Consider the following 13,088-nt stretch of genomic DNA (forward strand, 5'->3'; position numbering starts at 1 on the left):
TGAGGCTCAAGATAACAGTGATGGCTCCCTTCGACTGCCGTGGACGGGCTCGTTTTTACGAGAACGCGGCGGGGGGAAAGGAGGGGACATCAGACTCCAAGAGTCGTGAAATTGCACTGACCGCCAGCGGCGTAGGGGCACCCGCTAGGCAAAAAGGCGTCTCTGATGGGGTGGCTATCCCCCAGGGAGGGAAGGGTGGATGGGCCAAAAGTTTCGATTCTTACACGATTTCAAGGATAATGAAGAAACATTAAGAGAGAAGAGTTTTCACCAGGAGTAGACGATATATTAATCAAGAAGGCACTGGATTATCATATGACGGATGCCGTTGGGTTTGCTGAAGAACAACTGAAAGTAAGAGGCAAGAAATAGACTTTACAGAAATATTTCACTGATATTTCCTATTTTTATAAAAATGAGGAACAAACACAAATTCTATAATATTCATCCTTGCAATTTACAGATTAACAATATCGGTAATGACTACAGAGAGTGTTGGAACTGGTCGTGATGTTTTTCAGAGGGCATCTGAAGAAAGGAAACCATTTTCGAGCTCTTGGACCCTTGCATCATGCTAGGTGGATATCTAAAGCGATTTATTCGCTCAAGATCTTCTTGTTTCAGGATCAATTTCATTTGACGCCCCAGGAATTTTCAGGTTTAAGTGATGGGTGCATTTTTATAGTTCTTCTATATAAGAAATCTTGGTTTACATTTTCAAATCCCATAATTGCCCCAAATACCCCCAGCAAACGCGGGTATAAAAGGAATTTGCTCAAAAATTTGGAAAGCAGTATTCGGAAAGTTCAGTAATCATCTGTGGTACTTTTCAAAGGAGTTGATTGCATTCGCTTTTTTCGATTAGAACATAAGTATCGATATTGAGAGAAAGATGTGCCAGGCAATTAAATGTCGTTCATTTCTTAATGATGATAGAGAATTAAGGAAAATAGTGGTCAAAAATCCGGAATTGACTCATGAACTCAGTTGAGATTCACTCGTAAATGGATACACAATAAAATTTTTCGAGATTTTAAACATAGATTGCACTTTTTTGCAGAATGATCCAATCACATGGAACGTAAGAACTGATTTTAATAGCGCGTGGAATATTGCTAAATTTCTACATGTTACGAATGATATAGCGGAAAGAAGTGTGGCTCTCATGAGTGAATACGATGATTTATTAACGAGAGATGAGAGCGATAAACAAAATGCAATGAAAATTGTTAAAAAACTCCGCGAATTATCATCGAAATGCACAAAAGAAGATATGGCTTTCTCATCTGTGGGCTATTTAAATAATGGACCAACCGGCTCACTAAGAAGTAGATACTTACTAAATAGTACATAGAGTAGAATAATATTTTGTGAGTAATAGTAATGAAGTAGTGAAGCAGCCAATAATTTCAAGTCGATCTTGCTACCCGATCGCTTTGCCATGAATATGTTGGAAACGAAGGGAAATAACAAAATTATTATAATAACCTTGTATATAGAGAAAATGAGATTTAATAACAGGAAATTTATCAAAATTTCATCTTCTCCCTTCATTATCGAGATATGTCTGAAAGACTGATCGAAAACTAAAATGGATTTGTACCGACTGAGATCTTCGTTACTGCACTAAAGAAAAATAATTACTTTTACCAACTAAATTTACTAACGCTCCGAAAGTCTACAAATTTCAATGTTAATATTCGTATATATTCACTTCTGCCAAATAAATATACTTAGCAGCAGGAAATTAACTTACCAGAAGAATTTTTTTTCCCGGTATGAAGAGTTTGTGAGTCATTAACTTAAAATAACTATTGTCATTCATTATTATATAATAGATGACTCATATCATAGTCCAACGATTTCAGAATTCTGTAAAAATTTCTGTAAATTCTCATTTTTAGTATTTCAATTGGATTATCGGCGAAAATAATTAGTCATATTTCCCGATAATCCTAATCGAAGAATTTCACACCAAACTGCACTATTTTACTCAATGAAACTCGATTAGAATCGGTATGGAATAAGAATTGAAACACATAAATTTACATTACAAATAGGCAAAGATGGTGAGAATATGACAGTGAGGACGTGACGGTGAACATGTTTTTGAGTGGGTTTTTCAATCTTCCACCGCTAGCAATGAGTTGATGGTATGCTTCGGAACGGCTAGAGAAACTGGTAAAATCTTTGTATGTACTCTCATTTCTTGAAAAATCAATCTTTCAACTTCACATTTTACATTAACGATGTGTCGAATCGGCAAATTTGTTGGAAATTCTCAAAAATTTCGATAAAATTATACCATAGGGGACTTCACACAAATATATAATATTTTTTCTTTATTTTTACATTTTTCCTTTTTACTAATACCATAGTTTTCATGGTTTGTTGGGCACCCCTTCATCTTAGCCTCTCCTACTATCCTCTCATTATTTTTGCGGTGTCATGGGCCGACTTTCCTTACTGCACCCGTTTGGCTTTTATTGAGGGAAACCATGAAAAACGTCAGTAGTACAGCCGGCCGGTAATGCAGGGATTCGGCTTTGTTCATCAGTCGCACTGACTCGGTCAACACAGCAGTACCCCCGTGCCTAAGACCGGCAGTCTACACGCCGAGCGGTGTGACTAAGCGGGCACCCATCCAAGTACTAACCCAACTGAGCGTTGCTTAGCCTGGATGGCCGCCGGAGTCACACACTACCCGCGTGGCTACTGCCGCCGTTCCAAACATATAATATTTATGGTACAAAATTCTCGTTACACAATGGAAATCAAGAATAAAATCGTACAAAAAGTCGCACGTCAAAAATAAAAAAAATGTTACATTATGATGATATAATATTAATGTCACTTTCCATCGAAAATATTTTACAGTTCGTAATTTCTCATGGAGTGATTAGATAACATGGTTCCTGTAACAGGTGTGGCGATATTATGACACGCGAAAATAATTCCACTAATTTTAAATGCAGAAAAATCAATTACTTTTTCGATATTCACAAAAAAAATCAGTAAACAATGCAATACAAAAACTGGTATATGTAAAGGTACAATATTTGAAGGTTCTAAATTGGAAATAGCTAAATTAGTAAAAATGATCTCTCATTATAGTATAAACGATAAAATCGCTTTAAATACGTTCAAATGTGAACATATATCTCAACAATGATATCAAAACAATGAAATTTGGGATTAATGAAGTTAATAATACCCTGAAGGATTGGTCTAAGGGTCGGGCGGCTGAGGGTCTATAGTCGAAGTAGATTAAACGAGGATAGCAGGGAAAGAATATAACAAAGATAGAGAATGCAGAGGCGAGTGGATATTTGGAATTTACCATTCATCAAGTCATTGCTGTCCCAGTAACAAACGAAACAAAAATCACTCTACATTTCTGGATTCAAAAACTAATCAAGAAAGGGAGTGTCATAATTTTTTATGGATGGAGAAGTTATCGAGGACTAACTCAAAAGGGTTATATCCATAGGGAAGTCAATCACAAATATCAATTTGTGAACTCCCACAATAGAAACTGACACACTCAAAATGTTGAGAGATATTGGCGAGAATTAAAAACTAACCTTGTAACGTGGCCAATTTCCCTAACTGGAAAACTGGACGTTATCCGCCCTTTTTCCCCCGATCTTATAAAATTATGGGCGCCAGTTGATCTTTAAATAATCGGAACCAACAAACCGGATTAAAATCAAAGCGGAACCAAATTCCCCAGAAACGAAACCAGAAACGTAGATTAAAACAGAAAAGACTATCGGAGGAAAGGTGGTGATTTCCCGCGCTGCTCAGGGCTGAGGTTGTGGAGAGAGGGGTGAGTCGGGATGGAAACGAGGTCTGGGCATCGGAACTTAAATTAAAACAAAAGAAGAGAAAACGAAACTCGAGCCATTAAACAAAATTGATAAATTTATTTCTAATGAATTTGGGCGGTACAAAAGAAAACCAGGAAGGAAAAGCAAAATCGAAGGGAGGAAGAAAATCCTCGGCGGATCCGCAGGGTCGACGCAAGCTGTATTGGTAATAACAAGAAATTAATTTAACGCAGAGAACATTTCGCGGCCTGATAGTTAGAAAATTATTCCTATCGATAGCGCAGAGAAATCGCCAGGGTCGCGGGAATAGGGGCGTATGGTACGCAGAGGCGCGAGAGAGGCACATAATATCTGCATTACTTAGGCGAAATTTTCAATCCCAAAAGAAGGAAATCGATAACCCCAAACCTGAAATCGCGGCAAAAATTCCCCCCCACAAGGAGAACACGAGGAGAGCTGATATCGGAGGCTGTTCAGGGCAGCGGGCCCTGTCGGGAAGCGTAACGGCCCTGGGCAACATAAGCCGAGCATAACACTCGGAACGCACGTGGAGAGGCCAAAACATTGGCGATGAGCCTTGACGGCACAGCGCATAATAGAATTCCGTCGGAAAAAAATCCCCCAGACACACAAAAAAAAGAGAATTATTTTCTGAAATTTTTGGGGAAAGGGAGATGCCTTTTTAGCGGTGCAACCGCATGGCCACTAGGGCAGGCAAACGGAAACAATAAAATTCCAAACGAAAACCCGATCAAATCGTGATGTTCTTCATTGCCCGACACGTGAGAGGAAAAACAAGGGGCTCGGGAGATGTTCCCGGCTCGATGGCTCGACTACGACTCTCGAAAAATAAATTCCCCGAAATTCTGGTACATTCGAACGCCATTTCGTCGACCTCGGACAGGGAAAGCAGTCAAAAAAAGAAAAAGAAACGGTACGATATGGAATATTCCCTGTGGAATATTCCTCGGCTCACGGCATGGCGTTTGACGCAAAAAAAAAACCCACGAAAACACACCGGGATTATCCCCACATCACTCTCCCGCGTTTCCACGTTAATTTTATTCTTACATTTTCGCGAGAGGCTCGAAAGAAAACCGGCGTGAGAGGAAAATTCTCATAGAAAACAAACCCACCACAAAACCCACCATGAAACCCACCATGAGTGTAAAGCGTGTGCTCACCGGGTTTTTCTCCATTTGTCTCCTTCTAGCCCCTCAAAACTCCTTGTCCTCTACTCCAGGCGTGTTGAGGAACGTTCTCGGGACCTCGGCAATTCCGAAAATCGTCCAGAACCCAAAAAAAAACACCTTCGATCTTCAAAAAGCGGTACGACAAACTGCGCACGTGTGTTACCGGTGCAAAAAAACTTCGACTAAAAAGGCAACAGGTGGTCGTTGCGTAGCCACGGGTAGGAGCTTCGCGCCGGGCGCCTAGATGGCGTAGTGATTGACCGCCCGGGCGGCAAAACAGACTAATTTTTCCGGCGCTATTTCCTTTTTCTTTTTCATTTCTTCATTTCATCCCATTTCATTCCTTTTTCAAAACAACAAAAAAACGAAACCAAAAACGTATCTTTAAAACTCTGTCGCGTGCGACTGTGGCAATCCCCGCAGGGCCTTCCAACCAAAACCGAAACCCAAAACGTACCCACCCCAATTCCTCCGGCCCTAATTTCCCCATAAAAATTCCGAATTTTCCGCGGTGCCTCCCTCCGCCCTCCGCATACTCACAACATAAGGGATTCCTGCGGAATTCCTTACAACCTTCAGCGATACGGTATAGGGAGCAAACGTACTGAGGAAAAGATAAGTAAGACTATTTTTAAACGTGTATATCTGTATAATGAACGTATAGACGGATTTTTCTGTGTGAAAATCTACTAATTTTGATTGAGACTTTCTGTTATCTCTGGAAAAAATAAAAAACTTAGAATTAAATAGAAATAAGAATTCGTTACGGGTTCACTTGTTGAAGTTCTGAGTACAACAAAGAATAGCCTTATAAATTAGTAATTGATCTATTTGTCTACAGAAAGGTAGATAGTGGCTAATTGACACCTGTGATCCTTAAAAAATCACTATAAATGGCGACGTTGAATTCAGAGGTGGTGTTTAGGCTCTTCTTTGAGGCCTCTACACCAGGGCCCGGCAACCTGGCCTCATCGGGCTCACACAGCTCCCGAGGTTCGTTAGTGAGAGCTGCGAGAGGGTCCTCATCCTCCTTGAGCCTTGGTTCAACCGATACCGGCAGAGGGCGATCGTGTGATCGACCGGGAATTTTCAATTTTCCATAAATTTAAAATATAAATATCTATTTTTCGCTCTAAATAGGCAGCAGTATCAGGCGCAAGATTTTTTGAATGCGTTCAAGTCACCCTTGACAATTATTTTGTGTCCAGACCTTATTTGCAGCAATTCAATAAATGAAATAGAACAATTGTCCAAAGTTCCGAGGTGGAGCGATAATTTTACCAAATAAAGTAAAGAATCCGTGGATAAGTAGTTGTTGTTGGGAAAATACATATAACTCTGATAAGAATTCTAATCCATCGGTCTGAAATCTAACGCACATCAAGTCCATATTCACCTATGAACTGACCAAATTTCAGATTTTCGGGAATTGATTGACCTGCCTATTCTTCTCCGTTTGTAAAAATTGACAAATACACACATGGCCCTCCTACTTGGTATTTTTACGTTTCAGACCATTCTACACCATTTTCAGGCAAAATTAGAGAATAGAAAAATCGGACAATTGCAATGCATCCATTCGGAAGCAAAAATTGAATTCCTCATTTTTTATTTTATTCATACTACAAATTGCTAGTCCCAGATACTATCCTTCCACCGAAATTACGAGTTATACTAAAGTCAGCATAAGTTTTTACTTCTCTGGGTACCCCCAGTCCACGTAGTTACCACTTGTAATCATGTCCCCCACTCCTAAAATCAATGTTAAAACTTATGCTGACTTCAGTATAGAAGGTACGCTCCACTAGAGAAATAATGTAAACATTTATTTCCTCATGTTATGAATAAAAAAATTCATTTTTCATTTTGATGTTGCAAAATTAGCAAATTCAAACTCTAATATGAAAATGTGCAATGGAATTTCGAGGAATATATTCCTAAATTGACAGAGACACATTCCCATTTTTCATATTTAGAGTTCCAATATTTGAAATATCATTAATAATTGCCGGAAACCATTTCAGAAATATAATCTCCAATGTTTCACATTGCAAATTGACATTTTCCAATTTTCGAGTTAAAAATAAAAACTGAAATTTCGTGCCAATTCTGGAGGGTCAGCCTTTTTTATTCGACTCGCATGCGACTCTACGTGGCTAACGAAAATATCGTCACCACTGCGACTTACTCGCACACAATGGTTGGCTAATTGAGTACCATTAGGATGAGAAGATTATCCCGACCCTTGTAATAGGCTGGCTCCCGACTACCTGAAGGTTGCCGGGCCCTGCTCTTCACCACTACGTCCATGTCATGGGCCTCGGGCTTTAGATGAAGGTGGTGATTCCCAGCTAACAATTAGTAACAAATTTGCAAAGGAAGAATTCTAGGGTCTTCGGAGATTCTCAGATGACAATAATAGGCACCCCTTATTATTGTCATACTAAAAATTGGAATGTCTCGGATACTCAATATGGAGGGATGTACATATTTGCATTGAATAAGATAGAGTACGCCAAGTAGAATATTTGGAGATATCAAGAATTGAAATCGATTGGATAGTTTTCGAGATATTTTAGAAGATCAATTGTAAGCAAAGTTGAATATTTCATGAATTAATGATCCAATTCAGCCGTTCTTCATTCCTAAATATTAAATTGCCGGGATGAAACTTGGTGTTGAATTTCGAATTGATGCATCAATTTTTTGCAAAAAAAAAAAACAAAAATTGGAATATCTCGGAAACTTAGTGACAATGGGTGTACATTGCTACATTGAGGTTTATTGAGGGACGTTGATTTTTGGGTGATCGGACGTCGGAAAGAAAAACGAAATTACGTGAAAAATACAAAATTAAAGGAAGATAGTAAAAATCGAGAACGCTGTCAAGGCAAACAACGAATAAAACGATTCAGAGAACATTTAAAGAAAAAAACAATAGAGGACAAAAGAAAATTGAATGGGAAATAAACTGGTGACTAAATTTTGATGTTGATTGAATTATAAATTGAACAGGTTTATATGAGAAAGGCCGATATGATTAAACCTTAAGGGATCGTTCCCAATAGCGCGTGCATTCCATGTGTGCTTTGATATCGCCCTAGTATAAGAAGAAATTGTAATTCAACCAACAATTGGAAAGATAAGGGAAGAATGACCGTAAAGTACACATTAAAAAAATGAATATCTTGAACACTAGCGATCTCATTTCGTTCATATTCGGTATGATCCTTTAAAATGACAAAATCTACAATCACACCGATTTTGAACTGACTATTTCAATTTGGTCGAACGTAATTATGACAACAAAGATTTTCTGAAAAATATGCGAAAGAATACAAAATGCCCAGTACCATCTAGGGATACCTCGGTGAGTTGAACTATTTTCCCTCAATTTGGTAAATATCAAATCAAAAATATGAAAAATCGTAAAAATAAAGGATCACACAGCTTGAATACGAAAGCAACCAATGAATTTTCTTTAAGCTTAAAGCTTCACAAAATTTATTAAAGCTGTAAGCTTTAATAAATTACATCAAATGTCATGTCAACTATTAGGTATGCCAGTTGGGCATTAATTTGGTTTTATTACGCGCATGAGGTTAACAGTTTTTCCAAGAGGAACACAATAAAGTGACTAGAGTAATGTGAAATTGATGCAGTCCTGAAGTTGTGAAGCGAAATAATTTCAACCTCGCATCACTTTTAAGGGTGACTTGGATCATTTTTATAAAATAGTCTGCAGTATATTTCTACATCCATCTCCCCACGTCTTCACCAATACTTTGCAACATTTTCACAGTTTTTATAATTAGAAAACAAAGAGGTTTTTATATGAAACTAACAAGGTGAATTATTTTCTTTTATTAAGCTACCTTCAGCGAGTGATATTGATAAAATGGATTCTATCATGAAATAGTAGAACGTTTTTTCTGCAGCTGGAGCTGGAGCTGTTTTAACGATAAATAATTCAATTCGTTTGTCATATTCATCTCATTATCGAAATGATCTAACATTCAATAAGAACAGTAAGTTTTAAGTGTTTTATTCTAGTGCCTTTAGTGCTTTACTATTGAATGAATAATACTTCAGCTGAATTTTCCTTTAACATCATTTTCATAGTAAACTATCGCTCGACGTACAACCGACTTATCATCACTATCATCAGCATTATTTTTCTTGATACTAACATTATTGACAGAATTTCGTGAATGTTCCTTTGTTGAATCACTAGAGTCAGCTAGATATGAAGACGATTTGACCTCTTGGAGATTTATTTTGTGTTTTGTTTTTTTTGCAATTTCTTCGATAACATGCGTGAGATATTCTAACTGTTTCGCCTGTTGTTGAGATAACTGGTGGAGGTTGGTGATGTCATCGGCGAATTTCTGAAGTTGAGCTTGCCTATCTCCTTCCTTTCGAGCCTCCTTAGCAACCTGTCGGTTGTATTCAAGGATTAAGCAGCCGCCGGCCACTGTGAAAATGATCACTTCACCCATGAGACTTGCACCGAGCTCGATTGCCATCTGCTCATTCAGCTTCGCTACTTTTGTCGGTTTTCCCAAATTCATTAAATACATCTTCGCCTTAACTTCTGCCCAGTGATAAACTGAAAAAGAAATACTGAGGTAAGGCAGCGATATATTTATTTTCGTCGCAACAAAACCATAAGCCAGTTAGGAAATTAAATATTCTTCAAATGAAACATTTCATCAGATTTCAGAAACTTTGATGATGGAAATTTTATTTTGGTTATCCTTAGTATGGCATATTTGATTATGTTTTCATTTTTCACCATTTTTAAATTAAACACAAAAAAGCAATATGCGGTAACGCTCGGCAACTTTCATTGACTATCTCTCTTCCAAATGTGTAGTCCGCAAACCTTGCAGGCCTGCATCTTCGTGAAAAAGAAATCGAATGACTGATACTACTTTCATTCGTTAGATCGGCTAGTACTCTATTCCAATACGAAGTCTTATTTTTTCTACATCCCATAATTTCTGCGGTATTGCGATAGAAAGATGGAACAGACCCAGGTTTTCATGCGCCGTGAAAATTATTTGACCTTTGACCGGATATGAGAGTGTTAATTCGTTCTCAAAAATTATCTCAATTTGTGCTTCCGAAGGGAAGTATTTGTGTTGTATTTGCCAGATTCTGCAATTCTTTAATTTCAATTGCAAGTTTTCTAGAGTGTCATGCGTGCAAAAAAATTAAGTTTTTTAATAATGCCTCTGTGTATATTCTGGAAAATTTGAAACTTTCAAGATTAATCTTTAGAAAATTCAACATAAAAACGGAAAATTGTCGCTGAAAATCTAAAATTTGAACACATAATAACAATGATTCAATTTTATTTTGACGCGCTATTATACCTCGATCGACCCAGTAGTTCTTGAGATACAGCAGCTGCTTTAAATTTCGTTTCTTCTCAATATCTCAAAAATTATTAGGATTTCAATTTTTTTCGAAAGAATCGTCTCAGTGAGCCCTATCTGAATCAATCCAGATCTACATTTGTTCGCATAGAATTGGGTGATATTGATTTTTTTTGTTTCATCATCACAAATCTTGTGAACGCGATAAATTAACAAAAAATAGAGATACCAAGTTGAAAGCTTGTCCACTTGCAACTCTCATGACATAAAAAAATGGTATTGTGGGCGGCCGCAATTGGCCAAGCGACTCCAGAGATATTCAACATTTTGTGTGCATGTATTTCTTTGAATATTTCAACAACCACTCACCGGATTTCCATTTTTTCTTTTCAAGATGCTTATCTCAATGGGCTCAACATACAGCAATCAAAATATGTACACCCGTTCATATAAAAATCGCGAGATATTACCATTTTTCGGTTCTCTTAATATTTTCAGTTTTATGTACTCAATAATTCGATAAAAAATTGGAATAGCAAGTTGAAATTTGGTATGATCATGGTTTTTATGATATGAAAGGATCCGTTGGATAAGGTTAAAATTAACGATTTTTTGTCCAAACCACATTTTTTTTAGAATCTTTCGGATAAAATAACCCACATCGGTTTATTATCGATCCCTATTTAGATTCTGAAGACTCGTTTCGGGTTCGCGGAATTCATTATCTTCCTGGTTCGAAGTCACTTGGTCAACGCTCTCAGTTATCGACGTCGGTGTCGACTCGAAAATCATGCGCTTCCATTGCCTTGAGCAAGGTTATTTTCCCTCGTCTTTTTTGTCTCCGGGCTTCTCCTGGTGGATCAGCGGCCAGAGAAGGGTCCCCCGGTTATTCATCCAGCTTTCTCTCTTCCTTCTCTGTTGTGTTGGATTACATTTGGGTCTTTTTCTCTTACATCTCTTTCTCTTGACGGGGATGCCAGCGAAGATACAATTTATCTCGCCCTTGGACGAGATAAAGAAGGAAGTCGCCGACCGTGTGCCCCCGATCTAGCCTCCGATTATTCACGAAAATCCAGGAGAAAGACGACTGAGCGATAGACGGTCAATACTCGGTTTTCGGCTGCCCCGGTCACAACAAGTTGTTCAGGATATTTTTGAAAGATGTGTGGAGAATACTCTGGAGAACGTTTTGTGTCCAAGGACGCAAGATTGATCGAAAGAAGGAAGAAGGAAGGAAGAGAAGGAGAATCAAAAGAAAACATGGAGAGTTAGACAAAAGGATTTTTGCAAAGCGTTATAATGTTTCCCTTTATAATACCCCCCGTCCGCTGCCGTAAACATCGTCAATTAGTATTTCTATTGTTATTTCACTAATTGATATCCTCAAAAATATTATACTATTAATTGAGATTCGTTCGGGTATTTTTTTCAGTAATTCCTTTTGGTTCCAGTTTTTCTCATTAATTAAGGACCGAACCTCCCCACCCCCTTTTAAAAACCAACGATGCTAATTAAAAATTTGAATAGCATGAAATCCATAGCCAATGAATTAGGAATTTACCCGTCAAGTGGTGAAATTTGTTTGTGGGTAATTATGAACATATCAAAAACTTTTTACTCTGTCAAGTGAAGTGACTAATAGAGGAACGAATAAGAATCTATTGTAGCAAACGATGTTGAGCAATGTTTGAATAAATTCCCTCTTTGCCAGAGTCGAAAATTAGGTTCATGAACATTTTTGCTATTAAGAAGTTGTGATGGTTTCTTATTTTAATAAAATGACATTCTCGAAATATGTTGGGAATGCTGTTTTTATGCTATTATTTATTATGTACTTCGCGCACTTCAGGATCATGAAGTCATCAGTATCCATAATAATGAGAACACTATTGAATAAGGCATGTTTAGTAATGGAACTCTTATCAATGCTCTATGCTGTTATGACAGCTATGGAAATGATTAGAGTAAAACATGTCAAACTGAATTCTCAAGAAACGAGTATTGTATAAATATTCCAACCTAAGGATATCACTTCGTTCGATTAATTGTACAGATAATTATACGAATAATCATTCGATAATCGTACCATCAGATCACGCGAATAACACTTGACCTTAAGGTTTATTTCAATAATTTCGAAAATTCACATACTATGTCCAATATAATGGGAGGTCCTTAGTCAAATATGCCCGACTGAATGGTGTTCTGATTGTTATTGATACCAACGAGTTCAGCGCCACGACATTCGCTAAGTACGTAATAGGTAGTCGCATTGATAATTCGTTACCAGCATATTTCGATACTATAATTTTACTGAATGAAAAAAGTAATCACAATCACCTAATCAATATTCATATCTGGAGTAGCTGAAATACGAGTAATGGCGACTCGTATTATACTCATTCAATTTTGTCGCATTTTTCCATCTATCCCACCTATCTATACAGGGTGTCCCAGAAGTACGTGCCGATAATTAACCGGCATGTACAGGGGGTGAGTCTGACCCCAAAAGTCCTTTACTACTTTTGGATCAGAAGCACCCCTCCGGAGATACTGGGGTAAACAGGACAGCCAATGACGCTCCCGCGTTAAGCGGCAGTACGTCGGTGTGGTTGTCGCGCTCGAGTGTGAGTGATTCCCCTTCGAGCCAGAAGGAGGCGGGATCACGTTCCACATTCACCCGT

The 13,088-nt window shown here is 37.9% G+C and overlaps 1 protein-coding gene across 4 annotated transcripts in view; it reads right to left on the reverse strand.

Moving 5' to 3' along the window:
* Positions 1-8,744: 8,744 nt before the first annotated feature.
* The window catches only part of LOC105272503 (optic atrophy 3 protein homolog), a 24,420-nt gene continuing 20,076 nt past the window's right edge, over positions 8,745-13,088 (reverse strand). For 3 of the 4 annotated variants that reach the window (XM_011314663.1, XM_011314662.1, XM_011314661.1), the window contains exon 3: positions 8,745-9,632. In XM_011314663.1, the coding sequence (XP_011312965.1) occupies positions 9,112-9,632 (521 nt within the window). In that variant the 3' untranslated portion in view covers positions 8,745-9,111. The remainder of the gene's footprint in view (positions 9,633-13,088) is intronic. The other variant, XM_011314664.1, reaches the window with a different exon arrangement.

Source organism: Fopius arisanus, unplaced genomic scaffold (genome assembly GCF_000806365.1).
Source record: "Fopius arisanus strain USDA-PBARC FA_bdor unplaced genomic scaffold, ASM80636v1 scaffold00194, whole genome shotgun sequence".
Lineage (NCBI taxonomy): Eukaryota > Metazoa > Arthropoda > Insecta > Hymenoptera > Braconidae > Fopius > Fopius arisanus.